This window comes from Falco naumanni, chromosome 4, assembly GCF_017639655.2.
Source record: "Falco naumanni isolate bFalNau1 chromosome 4, bFalNau1.pat, whole genome shotgun sequence".
Taxonomy (NCBI): domain Eukaryota; kingdom Metazoa; phylum Chordata; class Aves; order Falconiformes; family Falconidae; genus Falco; species Falco naumanni.
The window spans coordinates 78,549,951-78,571,614 of NC_054057.1; the positions used below are offsets into that span (position 1 = coordinate 78,549,951).

Consider the following 21,664-nt stretch of genomic DNA (forward strand, 5'->3'; position numbering starts at 1 on the left):
TTCTCCAGCTTTGAATCACAGCGATGCACAAGTGTGAAATTGGAGGGAGAGTTTTCTGCAGTGTTTCCCCTCCCTTTTCAGCCGTTTAGCTCAGCAGCTTCGAACCCAGTACAGGAGCTTGTGTGTGATGTCTGCTGTAAGATGTAGCAGTTGTGCCGTGTATCAGTTGGTTGCTTCTGCATTAGAGACCTGGGAAGAGCATGATAGTAACTTGCTGTCTTGATCCGGTAGGTATTAGCATGTCTGATACTTTTGCACCAAAACCAAATCCATTCCCGTTGTTTCAGGGTGGCTAGAAAGGGAACTGGGGTTTTATTTATCCTATATTTCGAAGACTGTCTGGTGCTGTATTAATTTCCTAAGGTAAAGTGACAAAACAGTAATTTTTCGTTATGAATCAGCTATCCATGAAAGATTGGATTTAGGTCGGAATTTATTACTGTACGGAACTGAAGCCAATATTTAACATAATGTCAGCTATCTTGATATTAGAGAATTTTAATGGCTGTGCGATTTTATTCAATGATGAAGTTATTTCAGTTGTGTAGTATGTGTCTAGGCGATTTGATGTGCAAAGCCTTGAGATGAAAATTGGATAAACATAGAATAAGGTGATTGATTGGTGGAAGGTTGCAATAATGTCTGCCTTGATATACCTTTTATTGTTAAATTATTTATCTAATGCAATCTCCTATACTTTTAGGAGTCTTTAAGTTGGCATTAAATCGATGTTTAAATCTTCACAGTCAGAAAGGCCTCATAACTCAAACTGATAAATATCTTCTAACATATCAGAAGGAATAATGATCCATCTTAATATCTAAAAGTAGGAAAGAAGCTATTCTTTCTATTTGCTATGAATCCCTGTAGGAGAAGTGAGCCATAAACCAGAAGAATTAAGATTAGGAGACAGAACTATTAGAAAGAAAACACACAGTGGTAGTTTCTCTAGGGAATTGAGAGCAAATTCTGTTTGCTTTGAAAGATGAGTGAAGATTTTCCTCAGGACTGAGCAGGATAGGGTGGGTTGACATTCACATGCTGGGTGGCTGCAGGGGGGGGCAGGGCGCACACAAACCCTTCCAGAGGTCTGTGGGGTGGCTCGTTCCTGGAGGCAAAGAGAAGGACCACTGCTGCCTTGTCTGCCACGGCGTATCAGGCGTCTGCTCCAGATGGGTAATCCTACCTTTGCTGGCTTGTGCTCAGGGTATTAGAAGGTACCACCATGGATCCATGGTGGATCCATGGAATAGAAACACGTGGCCTTGGAAGAGCTGGAAACAAAACCCCGCAGGATGGCGTTTGGATTTGTCCCTTGGAGCTAGTGGCTAAGACTAATCCCATGCCAGCGGCCACCAAAGCAGCCCGTGTTCTGTGAAACCCATGCTCTTCCCTGCACGGCCTTTTGCATATCCTCTCTTGCTCAGAGTTTGTCTAAATACAGAGTAACAATTTTGTATTGTCTAGTAAACAGTGTAGATAATTTGTGGTTTTTTTTCTCACCTACCAAGCGTTATATGAGAAGGGCCTGGATTATATATCTAGAAGGCAGGTAACAGGATGAGTAAACACAGCCACAGCTGAAGCTGCCCTTTTGCTGCCCGTGTACCAGTTTAAACATGAGAAAGAAATATTAAGCACAGTCAATAGGAAGAAAAAAAAAAAGAAAAAAATAAAGAATCCACATTCAGATGGTAACGAGTGAATGGGAAGCACAAGTTCCTTTCCTCCTTAAAGCTGGCAATATTGTTGAACACTAATGCTGGAATCTTCCTCAAATATTATTTTTTGAGGTGGAGATGGAAAAAATTACCTTATGGATAAATGGGATCTCCAAATGAATTTTTGTCTTCAAGCGTTACAAATCTATTTCAACCTACATCTAAAACTATCTATTTTTATGCAATAGTGTAAAGCTGCCCTAAGTAAACCTTCAGTACTTGCTGAGTTTGTGCAGAATTCAAGCAGAACATAAAAACCTTGCATCATCCCTGAATAATACATTTAAAAGCTGATGAAACATATTTCATCATTTGCATAAATCTTGAGTAGAAATTATTATGATTTGACAATTTTCATTATCTCAGCTGAGAACTGAAAAGGATAATTGTTAGCTGGCCTAAATTGGCAGCGCTTCATTTTGATAAAGCAGTGAACCTGACTGACCCTGCAGCTTTTCTAAAATGCCACCGTCTTCCTTTCAAACAGAATTTGCCTATGCTGAGGCAAAACATAGAGGATCTTACCTTTCTTCAGATTAATTGGATTAAGCTAGACTGGAAATTGCGTAATACGGCACAGTAGGCATTTAGCATCCCTAAAACTTCAGGCTTCAAAGAGCAGTTTCCCTGGCAGTTCAGGCTCCCTACCTGGGCTTGTTTATTGCTTTGAACATGCAGACATACTTTTATGATTCATAATCATCTATAAAGAAATTCAACTGCTATTTTAAATGCTCTGTTGGGAAGGCTCAGTAGTTATTAATTAATAATGCATCAGTAAAGCAACAAAAAGGCAGGTAAAGATGCAGTTAGGAGCATTGGCTGGTCTCTGCTGCCTTCAAAATTGTGTTTATGTCTTGTTAGCTCATAAGTGCACGTTGACTCCAGGTTCTCCTCTTCATACTCCAGGCACTTTCTTTACAAAATACTGACTGATGCATGAATATGTCCATAATTAAAAGTAAATCACAATGCCTGTTAGCACGCTGGTGTGGGGTAAAAGGTATAGACTGACTCTTTAACATGATTTCAGTGCCAGAAACCTGTCAGGGACTCTTAAGAAGAGAATGTCAAAACACTCAGTAACATTTTTGAAATGCAGAAAATTTAAGCCTCAGTATAATAAGGAAAAAACCACCAAAATCTGCTTTGAATTGCTATTATATATGTTGCTGAAGAGAGTTAGCAGTTGAAGTGTGTACTTTAACTAATTAACGACATTCATAGGCAACAGGGTTACCGCTTTATTTCGAAGTCAGTGAGGATCAACATGGTGAAAGTCAGTGCAAACCTGGTGTAGGTGGTGTTAGAGTCAGGCCAGCTGAATGCTGCTGCTTTTGGAGAGAAAGGATGAACTATTTGGAGATTCCCGACACCCACTGCTGGCTCAGAGATGAGCTCTATTTAGCAATATTTTGTTCCCTTTTACTTTCATGCTGATTACCACATTTGCAATACATTGTATTTTTGCGTGGTAATTGGTAATCTCGAAAACTTACTTGGTGTGCAAGATTTAGTATTAGTTCCTGCTGTCATGCTGACAAAGAATTAGCTTTTTGGACTCCATCATATGTTCTCAGCAGGCACATATATAATTAAAATGAGCACACGTTGGGTTTCATATTAACACTCAAATCACCTTTGGCAGAAGGTCTCTGCATTCTTTTGGGGTTCTGTGCTAGGGCAATGTAATTATAGTGTCAGTGTAATTATTTTTAAATTTTATTTTTATTTTAAATGTTATTTTTAAATACATCTTCATTTAACCTAATATTAACCCTTTCCACACTAGTTGACTTTTAGATTTAGAAACTGACTTTGTTCTAATAAAAGGGTTGCCAGCAAACAGACGTTCTATTTTGGATGTTGTCTTCAACTCTGTGAAAGTTGTCCTGTTGAATGGTAAACATCGGGAATCATAAGGCATTGAATTAGTTTACATAAAGAGTCATTAAAAAATTAAAAGTACTTTTACATTAATGGAAAGATGGTGCTTACTGTGACAGTAAGGTCAGGGTGGTAAGCAAACTGAGTTTTATTTTTACTTCACCTATTCTAAAATAATGTTCTGAAGTATTCTAAAATATTTCCTTCTGAGGAAATTTCTTGAAGTACCGCCTTAGAGGTATGTTTTCTCTGTTTTTTTTCTTTTAACATTGAAGTTTGGTGGTAATATTAAAACCTTCCATTTGATGATAAGCAGTACCATTAAATTGAATGTAAACATAGAAGGGGAAGGGATTGTTTAACAGGAATAACCTAGAATAGTTGAAAAGTAACCTGGCTTTGATTAAAACTTTTGTAAATTAGTTTTGAAGTTTTGCATGTTGGCATCTGGACCATGCTGCTAGTCATCCCGTTCAGTTTTTGGTACTCCTGTGGAGCAGCAGGGGGTTGGACTTGATGATCTTTATGGGTCCCTTCCAACTCAAGGCATTCTGTGATTCTGTAATGTGAAAAAAAAAAAACTTTTTTCTGACTCTAAAAATAAATACTCAAATTTATTAGATATGAAGACATTTCAACTACACATTTTAAAGCCAGGTTACAGCAAAACCAACTGAGTTGTGAAGGGGAGGCATGGGCACGATCTACTAAGGAATCACAGCTTTGCCTGGGGAAGAATAGAAGTTGTGTACCACTGAAGGCTCTTCCAGGCATCCTTAACAGGCCACTTTGGCCTGTATTTTTGACAGTATTAATCAGATCTACAGTCTTCCAGCACTTCAAGTGCGTGTGGCAAGACACAGGTGCTCAGGTTGGTAGAGAGCAGTTTTCCAGCGGGAGGTGTCACTGAGGCATGAGGAGAAGGATCCTCAAAAATGCCTTGGTTGTCATGGGGGCCAGGTGGTGAGTCCTGCCCTGTCAGTCTCACAAGAAAGGGAGAGGGTGAGAGGTGTGCGTGTATGGATAAACAGATTGCCTTCTAGCAGTACAGCCTTAGGAATTAATATGAAGTGATTTTTTTTTATCATTCTTTTAATGTCAAAATAAAGATATTGAAAAATAAATTATATTTGAAGGAAATTGCAGATCAGTTGTATTTGATTCTTTTAGCTGGAATGGGGGATTGTTAAGGAAGCTCAAAGTTAATCTGCATTTCTATAGATCAAGAATTATTCAGAAGTGGAACATGAGCAAACTGAGCAGAATTTAGTTCAGACATGCTAATTCTCTTTTGATACTAATTTTACACTGTTGATTCTCCATTGATTTCAGATGAGTGACTTCTGCTGCATAGCAGGAGATGGATTGAAATGAATTTAGCAGACGAACTGAGAAGAGTTATGTTGCTACTACGTATTAACTAACTCCTTGCCTTAAAAAGTATTATCTATCTTTAGCTACAATTAAAAATAATCTTTGGGGGGTTTTAGCTTTTAAGCTGCGAGAAGGATGAGTTCCTGATCGTCCACAGCCACACAGAAGTGTTGGCAGCAGCAGTTGTGATAGTAATTGGAGACCTTGCTATAACTGGAGACCTCACCGACTACTGATGCTCCAGTGCTGACTTTGTACCTTTCTGTAGTTGAGGTGCTAGCATTAAGATCCTTACTAATCCTACCCTTGCAGATAGTAAAATATGTAACTATTTTTGCAACAAATCTATTGAGGGTTTTTTTTCCTGTCTGTCTTTCCCTCTTCATCCTCCTCTTCCTGAGGATGCTTGAGTATCAGTTATGAGAAGGGCTGGCTTAACCTGCCCTAGTGCTGATGTAGTTGCTGTCACGCTGGTGCTCCATGTCTGAGGGCTGCGGAGCACTTGCTCTTTGGTCCAGGAGCCTGCAGTTAATGGCAAGCTTTAACCAACTGACAGCCAGGGAGTCTTTCAGTTGTTACTGCTATGCTCTGCCAGTATTTCATGTTTTCCCTGGTCTCCTTTTTAAATAAACATGTCGTTTTACAATCTGTGAGATGTTTCTTGCGTTTCACACTTTTTTGTCTCTTAAATTAGTTTTGCTTAGCAGTTTTGCTGCCAGTTGATATTTTTATGCCCTGCTATACCATAAAACCCAAGTTGTGAATGAATTTGTTTAGTTTGGGGCTTCACATCTTTTTAGAGAAGGAGCTGAATTACATCTGAACACAAGCTTTTTTTTTTTTTTAAGCCTTCCCTTGTGTTAGAGGTGGTCAAATACCTTGTGTATGAGTGAGCAGGTGACAGGAAAAAAAAACAATTATATTGGAAGCCAATGTTACTGAATTACATCTAGAGCATCAAAACATTTTTTAGTGCTTGCTTTACCTAATTAAAATGCGTAACTGCTTGAACGTGTGCCGTCTCATAGTACACTGCACCGTTAAGTTATTCCTAGAGATCCACGCTAATACATGATGCTCACTTCTGCCAAACTCCCCGAATTCAGTGGTGTGGGATAAGCTGCATGCAAGCAGAGCCTCCGTGAAGCCAAGGTCCTGCTAAAACCTTGCCAGCACATGGGTGGCAGCGTTGGAAGGGCAGGATCAGTCCCAACCACAGTAAATGACAAGCACCTGCTGCCAAATTTAGTGCCTCTGACTACTAACATGAAGTGGAGAGTTGCAGAATGGGAAGGCAGACTCTGAGGAGCAGACCTATAATAGTTTTAGAAATAGTATCTGTTGCTATTTTTGTCTGTAAAAGGTCAGCATTATTTTTTTTATTTTAAACTTTGCACAAATATTCATATTTTGCAGTATAGAGTCGAACTGTTCTGCAAGTTACTGTTTAAGCAGCTCCTTCACATCCAAGAGCATCATAGCCTTGTTAAAATCTGAGGAAATTTTTATAACTCTGGTTTATAAATTATGGTATTATTGCAAGAATGTATTTCACATAGAAATTCTCCCCAGATGCTTTTAACAGCAGTCAGTAACTTATTTAGTCAATAAAATGACATTTTCTGCACATTAGGGTTTTTTACCAGCAAAACTGAAATGTCTAGTGAAATACAGAAAAGTCACTTTATTCTGCTTTTGTTGAACATTTTCCATTGCCAGCAATTTGATTTTCCTTTGTTTTCCTCTAGTGGTATGTTAATGGGATCTTTTTATACTGTGATGGAGTAATGGAGTGAAAGTCCTTTATTTTAGCAAGAAGACTACACTGTTCCTTTCTATTCTTTGCCTATAAATGCAAGTGTGAATATACATCCTTGTGAAAACCAATCCAAATAATTTTCATGAGAACATTTAAAAAATCAAGCGCAGTTAGTGAGTAGTAATTTGTTCCTTGCTTGCAAAAATATTGTGTTAGGAATTGTTTTCCCTCCTGGCTCAAAGGGATGAATGTTAGAAGGCCAGCGTCCATACCCACCTACTAAGGCTGTAGTTCGCTTACTCATACTAGTGATGTTTGTAAGTAACTGCTATTCAGGTGCGAAATGGGGAGTTAAATGATGTCTTCAGCTTCTCATGCATATTTAATTAAAATACATTTATGAATAAAAGAGATTTATCTAATATCTAAAATCTCTCTTCCGAGTGGTGAATTTGCTTTTGAAATTCCTGGGAATGCTCACCCGGACTGTGTGTTTGGGCAAACTAATGCAGTTTGCAGGGCTGGAGTCAGCCTGTTGGAGGGCAGGGTTGGGGTGTATTTGCAGTGGTGGGTGGAAGCAGGCTGGAAAGCAGGGAAGGCATTTAGCAGCTGTCTTGTAAGCGGATGTTCCACCCGATCACAATAAAGCGTGGAATTCAAGATATGATTTTTCAAGGCAGCCTAATTGGATTAGAGGGATTGTACTAAAGATATGTTGACTATGTAATGTTTAGAGGATTAATGCCTGATGATTTTTTTTCTTAAACCATCTTTACTAATCCTTCTTGATCAGAAGCAGCTTCTGGAAAGCATTCCAGCCAGGAAGGAGAGCCCGGTCCTACCTTTTCCATTTCCAGGAAAAGAGATGTAGGTTGTAATACACAGTGCACAGACCAGAATTCTCCATTTTAATTTGATCCGGAGTGCTTATTGTCACTAGTACTTGCTTTTTCTAAAAGTGCACTTATTTACCTCCTGAACATTTTCCATGTTAATGAACATTTTTGCAATATAAGGGTGGCCCGTGCAAGAATTAACATCCGTTTTCCTGCGTTTTGACCTGTCCATATATGTTAAAGTCTAGCTGAAGTAGTGTGGTGTTAGCATACCATATGAGTAATATTTCGATGTCTGCCAAAGGAACCAGTGTTACTTGCTTACAGTAGAATCTATTTGCTGTTGGAAATGTCATAATTATTTTGCATTCCTCTGTCTGAGAAGTAATATGCTAGGAGAAGATTGGTTCTCTTTTTCTTCGGTGTTGGGTAAAATTATTCACACTCATCCTTTAGTATACATAGTAGTAAGCTTGCTTGAAGTACAAGAGCAGATCAGTGATAAGATAACTCGTCTTATATTCAGATGGACAAATGAGAAGTACTTTATATAGTGATTGTGAGGTAGACAAGGTAAGGTTATGTACTTGTTTAGAAACTTCAATTACATAGAATTAGCTCATTTAATGCACATAATACAGAGAAAAGTAAAATGATTGTATAGATCAATGTCAATATTAAGGGAAGGCGTGGATCTTTGAAAAGTATGTAGTGCTCTAATTCCTGTCTAATGGTTCTCACTTCAAAAGGACTTTGTGGCCTGAGGAGCCTTAAGCAGTGGGTGACAAACTGGGGAGCTTTAAGCAAGGAGACTGGACATGTCCTGGTCTTGGTGGGAGCGCCAGTGGAGCTGAGCCCTGCGATCTGCAGAGCTGGAAGTGAATCTGCGAACACTGGAGCTCATGTCCCCGTATAGTGCTGGTTTTGCTGACCAGAGATAACAAGAAATCACTGGTGCTGCAGAGAAAAGCCTGCAGAAACTGACTGGTCAGGCTTCTGCAGCTCGTTCATGGGAGGGATTTACTTTGGGTCGTTTGGGAAAACCATGTTTACCTGTATCCTTTGACATAAAGGATGTTTGACAAGAGTTATGGTTATGTGTCAGCACGCTTGCTGAAAAATCTATACTCTGAATGCAGAAACTGCATGTGTTTCTGTGGGAAGGTAGATTTTTAGGTGTGGCACTTTGGTTTAAGTATTTCAATTCCAGGTATGTCTTAAATAACCTACCAGTATATACAGTGTGTGTATACACACACAAGGCATATATATGTATTTATGGTACCTGCACATACATGAATCTGATGTCTCACGCATCTTTTATTGTCACAGTGTGAGATTCTTGGAAGTGTTCAGCTATATCCCAGCCCTGCAGCTTTTGAAATCCATATAGCTTAACCCAAAGGGATGAGGAGGAAGCAAAGCCTGACAGCTTTGGAGTGAATCTGCCCAGACATGTGCTGTTTATCTTTTCTTCTCTCTTTTGATTCTGTTGTGAAATTTGTATTAATTTAACTTGTAGTGCAACTAGTGTCAGCTAAAAGGTAAGGCTAAACTTCCATATTTTACAGCACATGGACACAAGGCAGAGGTTTGTGGGCTTATTTTTGCTTTTGCTACTGTCAGTTTTTATTCTCAGTGCCTAACTAGTCCCCTTCAAACTAGCTACGTAAAATACCTGTGAAAATCTTGACTTTTTTGGTCTGTTTCCAACATTATGTCTGTAATTGTTTCGGGCACAGAATAAAGGTGCACTCTGTCCTTCCAATTCTGCATTCAAAAAATAGGAGACAGATGTAATGGGAACCTCAAAGGAAGGATTAATTTTGAGTTAGCAAACCAGGTCCTGGTATGGTATAAATTAACTTGATCCTGGCCTTACACCAACTGATTATAATGATTAACTGTTCATTTCTTAAGAATATCTGGGGAAAATGCACTTTACATAGGACTTGAAAGATGACAGCACAGTAAAACAGAATGGGAAGGCATTGATCAGGCAGGTAACAAGCATGCTTTTATCTACCTATTCATTTCTTCGTAGTCTCAGCAGTACATAAGTATCTCCTGGGAGGTTATGTGAAGTAGAGACTTATTTTAACTATGTAATTGCTTATGTTTTCACTCCTTATTGATTATTCGTGCTGTGAGCATGACAGGAAGAGATGGAGTAAAGGTTACGGATGTGCCAGTCTCCAGACACCCTGCAAAAAAGAAACAGGCACTGGAATCAGCAAAGGCTGTTTCAAATGCTAATTTGAGGCATAAGCCTTGATAGAGCTCTGTCACTATTATGCTTGGGATTTGAAATGTTGATATTGTTACTTTCTTGTTTAATATGCCTTGGTTGCTCTGTAGTGACTGGTTGGTTTTCAAGTTTCTGTTCCTTGAAGGATTAAACTTGCTGATGAATTGAGGTGGAAGAAGAAAACTGAACTGAACTAAGGACATTTTCTATGTTTTCTTGTCCTGCACAAGAAATCTAAAGGCTACTCCAGCAAGGAAGGGAGCAAAGTGCTTCAGTGTAGAGAAGAGCTGACTCTGAAGCTCAGTGTTGGTTTGGGCATGAATGGTGCTGAGCCTGGCATTGGTGTCCAGGTTAGGTTGTAATCCATCTGCAGCCAGAAGGCTGGCATCCTCTGGTGTGTAATTCAGGCCACCTAAATCAGCAGTTGATTGTCTGATTTAGGTGCCCTTAGGGTAAACTGCAGGACATGGGAGCACCTCTGGGCTGCCATCACCCATGTCCCCAGGGAACAGCTTATGGTACCAAGAGGAGACTGATGTACATGTGGTCCACCACTATTGCTTCAGAGAAACCCGAGTCTATCAGCAGAAAGGGGCCTGGTTGCCACTCTGAGCAATTCTGCCTCGGTGGCCATCGCTAGAAGAGCCTCTGGAGATTCCTTCTGTCTCCACAGACAGTTTGGAGAGTCTGATGTGTTAAATTAGGCACCTAATTATGTTGTGTGAAGCTCACCACTGTCACTGATCAGAGGGGCAGGGGACTGCAGGCAGCTCGGTGCCAGCAGCCCTGTGGGGGCTCTGCAGGAAGGATGGGTGGGTGGGCAGTCACCCACAGCACACACCAGCTGAACAAGCTGCCCAGAGGGACCGGGGACTTTCCAGCACTGCAGTCTCATTTTTGTAGAAGTCAGAGTGCTGTAGCTGTGTCCAGAAAATGCAAATAGTTGATGAGGTTTTATAAATGCTTCAGTTTGTGTCATCAGTTTTCTTGGGAGTGGTGGTATGACTTATCTTGTCTGACAAATTCCTGTTCTCATCAGTTTTGGACTGTTGAAAGGAGCATCCTTAGCAACAATCAGTGGTGGGTGAGATATCTAAACACATACCTCATCTCAACCCTTTCACCGCCCGTTTTTGTTTTGTTTTGGTTTGGTTTTTTTGCCTTTTTGTTTTTGCCTGTAACCTCTCCCCTCCTCACCAGCACAAGGTTTCCCTGACACTAGTCACGTTGCTGCGTAAAGACAAGACTGGGTTTTTTCTTTTGTCTTGGGTGCATTGTCGCAGAACTGGCACTTTCAGGAATTACTGCTGTTTAGTTGATTAGCTGGTTGGTCTCCACAAGCTTGGACTCTGGGCTGGGGGACCCTCTCTGAACGGGCTGCTGGTCAGCCCTGAGAACCAAAAATCTCTTATTAGAGTATTTTCTTAGGGTTTTAATGGTACAAGTACCTGTAAATAGTGTTCTTTCTCTCTCTCTCTTTTTTTTTTTTCTTTTTTGTTGTTGTTGTTGTTGTTTCCAAGAGTGTCAGTCTAACCAAGGTGCAAAAGGAATGAATAGTCTGCAAGGAATGTTTTGTCTGTTGTTGGGTCTGCTTTCTGTTAGGTCTCTGAAGTCCAGTAATGTCAGTGAATATAGTAAAAATAACCTAATGCTCACTTAGAAGGCATTTTGTATTCACCCTAATAACACTGATCATTATGCACTAATTGGCTGTTAATTGGTATGATAAATATTATTATTAGGAAATTCATTCTAATTCAACATTAATTAAGTTACTGTTGCTTTTGAGTGTTATTTATTTATTCATGAGAGTCAGTGGGAAAAGGAAGAAAATGCTTGGCTAACACACTCCAGCAAAACTACAAATAATTGAGATTTGTCTCCTAGGAATGCTACCATTTTCATAATTAGAATAGTCAGAAAAGCAAGCTTGTTACTGAGACATTGGCCTGCCTAGATAAGTATTGTAATAAATTAAGTTTAGTGTGTGTTGCAAGTGCAGTATAGCGGTATCTGGTAATTAGTTGGTCATTTGCAAATCATAAAAATGGCTTCAGTAACTACTTGAGACCGACCGCAAGATAGAACAAAGTTTTTGTTGGCAGTAGGGCAGGCTGCTTCAAACCAAATGCTCCCGGTTTTGTTTGAAATCCGGTGGATATAAATGCAGTGTCGCAGCACATATACGTGTACATGTACACATAACCTGAAGTTCTGTACCAAGACTGATTTCAAACAGTCCTTTTTTTATCCCAGGTGTTTTCATGGGTTTTATGATACAAAAGATTTCTGTCTCTCTTCTCAAGGTTCTTACATTTTTTTCATTTACAATGAATCCTGCAAGTCATGTAAAAAATGTCCACAAAGTTTTCTGGTGCGGGGTATCTTTCTGGATTTGCTTAGCAGATGATGGTTGCCCCAGTGGGTTGTTGAGTGAGTCTTGGAAGTGGTACATGTAGCACAAATGTTAAACAGCTGTAATGGAAGGATTACTTGAGCTGAGATGGAAATGTTTACTTTCAGATTCCAAAACAAAATATTATCTTCCCTCCTCCTTGGGAAAAGATAGAAACAATTCATCTTCTTACGATTCAGCTGTGAATATGAAGCAGTACTACATGTGTCCTCTATCTTCCTACCTTCCTTCTTCCGTACACTTGATTTTTCTGTTCATAGACAAGGTAGAAATCTCTCCAGCACAGGGGCTGCAGCAGAACTCAACCTATATCCATAATGATAGTGAGTTTTGCTTTTCATGTAAGTTCTGCAGGGATGCAGAGCTGCTTATCAGTTCACAAATGGTAGAGAAACTTCCAATGATCTCCTGAAGGGAATATTGTCCCACTGTTAGGCAGTGGCTCTTCTCGACTGCCCTGAGTTTATACTGTCACCCTCTGAAATGATTAAAGCAGATTCAAAATGCCCACGTCAGCAGCAACTTCGTTCCAAGCCAGGGCTTCTGCTCAGCATGGAAAGAACATTACTGAAACCTACCTCTTAAATGTTAAATGGACTAGCCATTGAGTGCTTGTAAATTATGTCTCACTGCTTCCCGCCTACCTTGCATTGATTTTTGCTTATGGCTTACTTGATCATATTAACTTAGAGAGGGTCGTAAATTGCTTCTGTAATTAATGGTAGAGTCCAAGAATGAAAAATAGTAGAGAGAGGTTGTTGAAATAAATTATTACTGAAAAAAAAAATTGAATATCCACTTTTCAATAGCAGCATGATTTCTGAAATTTTATCCAAAGTGCTCAACCCTAACTCACAGATAGAAAGTACGGCTAACAGCAGTTTTAAGGAAACCTGTGTAACATAACTAGCAACAATTTCATTCTGTAAACCTTAAGCATCCCTCTCAAATACCTGTGCCCCGTGGACAGTTGCATGATGATCTTCTAAGCTGATTTCACCTCTCCTACTTTGCTGAGCAAGTTAAAACCCACCGAAAGAAGCCACACATATGACTGGTCAAGTTAATTATCTTCATCAGGAGCTTGGTTTGTGAAACCCAGTTCCTCTTCGACCTCAGCGGTGGATGTGCTTGGTCCAGCGGGCGTGCTGAGGTGCTGATCCCTGGAATGCTGAATGCCATCAGCTCCTGCTGCTTCTCTGAGGCACAGGGAAGCAGACAGTGGCCTTGCAGCAAGCAGGATGAGTCCCGACACACAGAGCTCTGCGCAGCTCGTTGGCTGTCGGTGTACATATTCACCAAAGTTGCATATGCTGCTCAGCCTGCTTTTTGGTGAATAGCCTTATTTGCCAGAGGATTCTCTTACACTGGGAATAGACCAGTGGGCATGTTATAGATAAATAGCAATAATAACTTTAAAATAAAATAAAAATCAGTGCTCACCTAAAATCTTTTCTTTCACTAAAAACATCCACAGGAGCCACCATGGAAACAAATGAATCATTTCCTAGGCTGGAGGTGAAAATTAGCATCTCAAAGTTGAGATTAATGTTTCTGAAGATAGTTTTCTAGATTCTGGCATAGGAGAAATTGCTTTTTCATCTAAGTATGATTAACACATGCTGTGCTTTAGGAGTTACCTCACCTGCACAAGGTATCTTTGCTGGAGGGTACTGCAGCAAGACAGAACATCCTCTCTCGAGCAAATGAGGCACTTGCTGTGATGGATCATTGGACCTTAACTCCGGCAAGAGTTCTGGCTAGGTCCAGACAAATGTTGGTGTTACCAAGCCCTCAGACAAAGACTTCTCCTCAGGTCCTGGTGGCTTCCAGGTAGATTGTTCAGAGAAGTTTGTTGTTGTTTTTATAGAACTCCAAACTACTTCTATGACTGTCACAAAAAAATGGGTTTTCTAAATTAAGGAATGTTGTTTTGAGTTTGGGTTTGGGTGGTTTTTTTTGAGTTTGCGCACCATTTGAACAAGGCAAAACTGGTTTTGCTCTAACCAAAATGGAAAACATTTTCAGACAAAAGCCAAGCCTGGAAATTTTCAGCCTGCTGTGCCGTTACGGGTTGTGAAGATTTGAAAAGAACAAGTTTATAGTGGAAGTCAGAGTTTGGCAATACCACTCAGCTGGCTGTTGCAGAAATGGTCCCGCTGAAGGGAATGAGGCTGCTCCTGTGAGTTTAAGTAGGGACTGCAGAGCTCTGCCTCTTCAAAGTGATTATGGCTAGTACTTCTGCAGTAATGACAGGGCTTCTGATTGTGTTTATGGATGTAATAGCAATAAATAGTGTGCTGAACTACACAGCAATAACTCTTCTGATGTTCTCTACCCACTGATTCATGCTATCAGGGCAGGGTATACACATAGAGCTGTGTTCAGATGAAGTCAGCAGCATCCAGGTATCTCTGCGCAGAGGAGTTCTATTGAACAGCCAGCATAATACCAAGCTGAGAACAGAAGCTGATGGATTGATTTACAAAAAATAATACGGCTTACAAAATTCATTAAAAGATTGCTTCATGCTGCTAGAGAAGTCTGATGATCTCATTAATTAGCAATAGAAGTAAAAGATTAGCAGGTTGGCTCAGGGATCTTGGTGAATGATTGAGCATAATGTGGCACTACAACAAATATGAAATGATTGCACTATGTTTATTATTCTGGCATTTAGTAATACTGCAATAGCTGAAGATTAAACTCTTGATTATGAGTATTGATTTCTCTGAGCACTAGAAAGTGCAAGCTGAAACTGCGGTAGCGCTGAGGTTCTCCTGTTACTTGCAAAAATAGGTCCAGGTTTTCCTGCTAACACATGTTGATGCCAGCCCTGGCACACTATGAGCAGGAAGCCAGAAGGGCAACTTCTGCTTTTCTCAGAAGTTTGTGAAAGGCGTTTAATCACAGAGCAAAACACCAGGTTTTTTTTCAGTATAGGATAGCAAAATAAACACACTATGATACAAAAGCGATAGCAAAATAAACACACTTCGATACAAAGGCTAGAAAATGTGTGTTATGAGCTGGGTGAGCACTGGCATGTCTGCTGAGGTTCCGTGTGGCAGTTTCTCCGAAGCAAGGCAGCATGAGAAGTCGCTCATTTATCCATCATTTCCATTGTGTAACAGAACTGCAAACTTTGAGGAAGTTTAAGGACAAGTCTTGCTGCTTCCGGGCCAGAGCTGCTATTTGGTCTGTGCCAGAGGGCCATAAAGAAGGCACTCCGTTCCCTCTCCACACTCACCTATAGGCAAAGCGATTTCCGAGGCTAGAGCCGTGCTCACAAGATGTAACTGTAACATAATATTCTTCACAGGTTTTGTTTTACCTTGTATTAACATTGTGGGCTTTTTATTACATTTCACAGAACGCCGGTCTGTGCAAATTATCTTAGAAAAAGGGAATTCCCTAACAAATAGGAAAGTTCACTCGACAGGCAGTGCCCACACTCTGAGGAGCTTTCTAGGTGGGATGGTGTACAGCTGCAGTCCCACTGAGACTGCACCAAGGGACCGGTGCAGGAGGAAGGAGGAGGAAAATGGGAATTCTCTTGTGTTGGCCTGACTCGTTTTTCTTGGAAGGGCAGGCAGTGGCACATGTTAGTGAAGGCAGAGTAGGGGGAGCTGCCTGTGACTCCTCTGCACCTGGTGAGCAAGGAGGAGAAGAGTGAACAGAGGTGAAAATATGGTCAGGGGCTGCTTGGGGCCAGGGAGAGAAATGTGATCTTGGCAGCTGTTTTTTGTAACTGGAGTGACTGGGGCTGGAGGCCACTTGAATTAGCACTCTGAGCGAGCTTTAGTGCATGTGGCAAATGGCAATAGAGTGATGGCACTAAAGTAGCCATCAAATGCAAGTGCTGCCTTAAAATCCATCTAGATTTGTAGTGCTGCTGAATGTTATGATGTTAAGTGAAATCATCTGATGCACCTTCAGTCCTAACACTGAGAAGATGTGCTCCTACATGAGAGGCAAGTCATTAATATGCAGGTATTAACATGATGTGCAAGACTTTGATACGCACAAGTTTTATAGAAATGCAGTAGCTAGAGCTATTCAGATCTTGACATAGTTCATACAGCTCTGAAACCCTACTGTATTTTTTAGTAAGCAGGTACTCAAGTGAAGGTTTCCTGCCAGTTTAGTCTTATTTGCAAACCAGGGTGGTTCTTTATCAACAGAGTAGTCTGCAAAATAGAGGGTGCTAATCAGCCACGGGCTAAACCCAAGGAAGTAACAGCATAGGGCAGAAGTAGCAGATATTCTGCCAGATGGAAAAAAATACAGCGTTCTTACCTTTGTGAAATTCCAGGCAGCCAAGAATGGGATTAGATTAAAGAAGCCATAATAGTATTCAGGTGGAAAATAGGACTATAAAAACCTAAACCTAAAAGAGAGTGAAGGAGTGAGCATGTGGAAAAGAGGTTAGAGTAGGAAAATAGCAGAGAGTAAAATAAGTCACTACAGGAATTTATTAGAGAAACCCAATGAAGTGAGGTGGCATTTCAGGTGAAAATTCAAGAGGATTTTGTTCTCAGTAATTGCTAGATAAATGATAGTGTGGGTATTGAAAGCAAGTTAGTTTAAAATAAAAGACCCACAATATGACTATTTTAAAGTCCCCTCACCTTCTACGTATCATTGCAGAAAACCACTAATTTCAGAAGAGAGGTATCAAAAAATATAATGAAAACCACTAAATTTTTTTTAGTCCATTGATGGAACATAATCAGCTTCAAATCAAAGCAGTTTAAAAGAAAAATGGGTTGTTTTAGCCATTACAATTGCCCTTCATTTCCCTGTCAGTTCTTGCAGGCACCTTTTCCTTTCCCAGTCCCTTTCTGTCCCTGTTGCTGTGCAAAACCCCTAAGCACACGCATGGGGAAGCCCATCAGCTATGTGGGAGAAACAGGACAGAGCATAGGCAAATGGCCTTAATAAACAAACTGAAAATGATAGAAGTAATTAAATTTAAGCTTTTTCCTAATCTTTTAATGCTGTTCATCTGACTCTGATTTGAATTAGTGGTGGAGGGTTTTTTTAAAGAAATCATTTAAGTTGTTTGGGTCCCATTTAAAGTTAAGGGTATCTCATGGGGCTGGAAATGTCCTGATGGGTAGCCTGAATACAGCTGGGGACAATAAAGTTGCATTAATTTATGAGCAATACTACTGCAGATAGATGTTCCTTGAGGAGCTGCAGAGAGGTAAGGGTCTTTGGCATGGGGCAGGGCTGACTGTTAAACGTTTGGGTGCTTACCCGTGTTCGTGCAGCCTTGTCCAGGTAGGGCTGCCAGGGGAGGACTGGCATGGCTGCTGCTCCTGGGGTGGTGACCCTGCAGGGTGGCAGAGGAGAGGGGTTCGATCTCGATGGGCATGCAGGCTGGTGCCCCGCATGAGTTCTCACTTCTCCTTAGAAAGTGCTTTTAAAGAAGGAGCCACGGTGAACTGTGTACTACTCTCTGCACCCCTGCCCTGTGGATACACTCAGAGATGTCCTGTGTTTTGTTTTTGAACAGGAAAAGCCAACAACAATGTACAATGGGATGAGGACTCCGTAGAATACATGCCAGCCAACCCAGTCAGGATCGTATTTGTCTTGGTTGTTCATGGCAGAGCTTCTCGGCAGCTCCAACGCATGTTTAAGGCTATTTACCATAAAGACCATTTTTATTACATTCATGTTGACAAGGTAATATATCACTGGTTATAAATTGCCTGTCTTGCCATCTGTCAGTCTACCCATCTTTGTCATCTTCATCTTCTCTTTACCTCTGCTGCATAGAGTGCATGTCACTTTTTGTTTCTCCATCTTTTATATGTTTGGAGCGTCTTTTTTGTTTGTTTGTTTCTTGTTATCTTCTCTATGTAACAGCCTTCATTTCTCCTTATATGCCTATGAGTATCTATCCATGTCTGTTTGTTGTACATTTCATTAACAGTAATTGGTAAGTTGATGCAGAATGACAGTGGTGGCCCACTGGATGGAGAGCTGACCCGAGGTCCCCTGGGCAAGTTACTTTACTTCATACTGTAAAAGGAAGGTAGTAACAGTCACCTCCTTTATGAAAGCCTTTCGGGATCTACTGTTGACAAATGATAAGTAAGAGGTAGTTACTTTGATTAGTTGTTGTAATAAAAAGGATTAAGCAGAGGTGTCTCTACATTTCCGAATTAGCATTTAGCAAAAGAAGGTTGTGCGCCACACCAAGTGAGGGTAAAGCAATGGCAATGCTCAGCGAGTCAAGAAGTAGAGTTGGTGGTTAGTGAATACAGGGAGGGACAAGTATGGACAGAGTAACTTGAATATGTTACTTTTTTCTCCTATAAAGAGATCCAATTACTTGCACCGGCAAGTGCTCCAGTTTGCTGACCGGTACCCAAATGTGAGAGTCACTTCTTGGAGAATGGCAACTATCTGGGGAGGAGCGAGTCTTCTGTCCACCTACCTGCGGACCATGAGGGACTTAATGGAGATGAATGACTGGCCATGGGATTTCTTCATTAACCTCAGTGCTGCTGACTACCCAATCAGGTACAATGAGTATTTTAAGAATGTACATGTTTTTTTCCTATTGGAAATATGTATTGAAGGATACAAGGGATGACATGTCCGTGCTGCGCTGGAAGCAGCAGAGGTCAGAGGGGCAGTTTTTTCTGTCTTATAGCAGAATGCTCTTCTTGGTGATGCTAGTGTCTGACAGCCGAACTTTAGCCAAGGAGACAGTCACCTTGCTGCATCTCGTGTGTCTGCCACTTACCTGGGAGGGACTGCAGCTCTGAGCAGGCTAGCAGCACTGGTTCTTCACTTCTACTGTGGGAGCAGCGGCTGCTCTATTTAGTTGCTATTTCCAGCAAAGGGCACCCACAAGAGAGGTTGAGTAAAGTAGCGGGAAGTACTGGAGTTCAGCAAATGACCCCCAGGCATGGAGAGATTCTTCCCTCCCAGAGCTCTGATCAACAGTTTGATTTGATGTCTCAGGAACTATTGAAGGTGCGAATATAGATTCATCTCCTCTTCCATTTTTTAGTACTTTTTCTGCAGAGGATAATGATAGTAGAAATGACGAATAAGTTGCTAGGAGTCAATTATGTCTTCAGCACCAGTCGTTGCCTGAATATCTTTATTCAGATGGTGTCAGGCAAAGAACTTCACACACTGCCACATGACAAGGCTCGTGATTTTAAGTGAAATTATATTCTTTCTGGATTTACATCACCCAGGCCCCACAGCTGCATTCCATAAGTTTTACTATATTGTGCAAAAGTGGGTAGTCCCTAAGAAAACCCACAAAACAAAACAAAAACGCAGAATACACACACACACACAAAAAAAAACCCACCCCCAAAAAAAAACCACCCCAAAAAAGACAACTCCAAAAAAACCCTCAAGCGTCCTTAAACTGTTGGGTTTAAGCTATGAGAATTATCAAGAAGAGGGAAAGAGGAAATTCTCCTTGTGACTTCTGTTTCCCTCTATGTTGAAATGAATTGATGAGAGGGGAAGTAAATTTTTTGGGCGATTTTCTGATGAGTGATGACATAACATGCTTTTAATACTCATAGAAAAGAAATATATTAGATGGTTTCACTGCCTTTCACTGATAAGGTTTCTGCAAGATCTCTCTCAAAGTATGGGTCCCTTCCTGAAGCTGCCACTCAGACAGAAATCCCCACTGAAGTGAAAAATGAAAAGAATCGTGAGCGTACGCCTTAGGAGGGATTTTGTGAAAACTGACAAAAGGCTTTGTTGCTGGTTCCCATTTCTAAGCACTGTCAGTGAAATGCAACACACTCTGGGGAGAAAAGGGGAGAGCACAAGAGTCACAGAGATTGCATTGATATTGGAACATAGAGGTTTGAGTTAAATCTTGATATTTCATGTTGGACCCAATTTAAACGTTTCTGTTGTCCAACAGCAAAAGACCTAACAATTTTGACATGCTACCGTTGCTTGAAAGGGAGAGTATGTAGTTCTCTGTGTATCTCTTAAGTTTTGGGAAAAGCTAGTTTGTTATTCCCTGTCACTTTCCCGGTAAGGAATGCTGCACTGATGATAAAAACTAGACTAAATGGAAGACCATAAAGGAAGAGGTAGGTGATGACACTTGGAATCAAGTAAGATAAATTGTAGGAGGAATAAATGCTAAAGGTCTAGTATACTTATAAACTGGTTCCAGCAGATGTATCCAGTTATCCTTCTGTGGCATTACGTCCACCCTAAACATCATGTAATGCTGAGACCGTGAGTGTGGCAGTCTCAACTGCTCTTAGTTCCCTGTGGAACAAGTTAAATCACAAGGCCAGATGGGATCAGTCACTTATAGACATGGCCATAAACAATCACTGGATTTGTCGAGTAGACTGTAGTCAGTTCAGTGTTAATGGATTCTTTGTAATAGTGCCGTGGTATCTTGCAGTCATTCAAACTCTAAACAAGTGCCATTCAGCTGGGAAAATTCCAGGCACTCGTTTCTTCACGGGAGGAATTGTTGAAGGTTGTTCTTCTCCGTTGCGGATGCTGTCAGAAATGCACGGTGGGCTCTGCCAGCCAGGCAGGCATCCGAAGTGCTCTCTTCCCTCCCCGCCAAAGTGTTGTTAGCAGAAATGATGGAAAGGTGGTGCTTCTTCACACCACACACTTCCACAAAAAGTAAAAAGCCTTTTTCAGTGCTACAACTTTAATGACAGTGACTTATAGGTACTGTAAAAAATTTTTGCATATGGAATATTACAGCTGTAAACCCTGGAAAATGTTATCTCATCAAATATATACATGAGTCCATTTCATTTTCATAGTGGAGACGTTATAAATTAATATTCTTTATAATCTTTAGGAAGGCATTACCTCTCTGCATACCCCATAAAGAACTGATTTTTTCCAGGAAAGAGTAAATAGGGTGTTTGAAGGGTTTTTTTTCTTGCGTTCAGACCTCATGCCATGATTTATCAGATAATGGGCTGGGACAGTTTACGCTTCTCTCACTGGTTAGTCATATTGCCATGTTTTTTCCTAGGTTTCCCTGCATAAAAACATATGAATTTTGTGGATTAATAGTTTTTATCCAGAGCTGCTTCACATTAAGCTTTCGCTTCCCATCTGCCATTCCATCTGTAACACTGAAACCTTTACTACTTCTCTTCCGATAATAAAAGCTAATCCAGCCTCCTAAGTCAGAAAAACACATTCAGTATATGGTGTTAATACTGTATGATGAAGCCTAAATCTGTCCAGGGAGCAGTCTGGTATGTTCACAGGCTACACTACAATTGCTAGGAGCCCTTCATCCTTCAGCAGAGATGTCCAGGAGCAGATGTCAAGGATCATACTGTATAAAGGCAGGGGGGGAAAATATTAGAACCCTTCATTTTGGGAGGGAAACATTTTAACTTGTAAAATAAAACATATGCAAGTTATTCT

At 40.6% G+C, this 21,664-nt stretch overlaps 1 protein-coding gene across 2 annotated transcripts in view; it reads left to right on the top strand.

Moving 5' to 3' along the window:
- XYLT1 (xylosyltransferase 1) overlaps positions 1–21,664 on the top strand; it is a 202,151-nt gene that overhangs the window by 115,578 nt on the left and 64,909 nt on the right. For both annotated transcript variants that reach the window (XM_040591969.1, XM_040591970.1), the window contains 2 exons: positions 17,763–17,935; positions 18,576–18,778. In XM_040591969.1, coding sequence (XP_040447903.1) covers positions 17,763–17,935; positions 18,576–18,778 — 376 coding nt within the window. The remainder of the gene's footprint in view (positions 1–17,762; positions 17,936–18,575; positions 18,779–21,664) is intronic.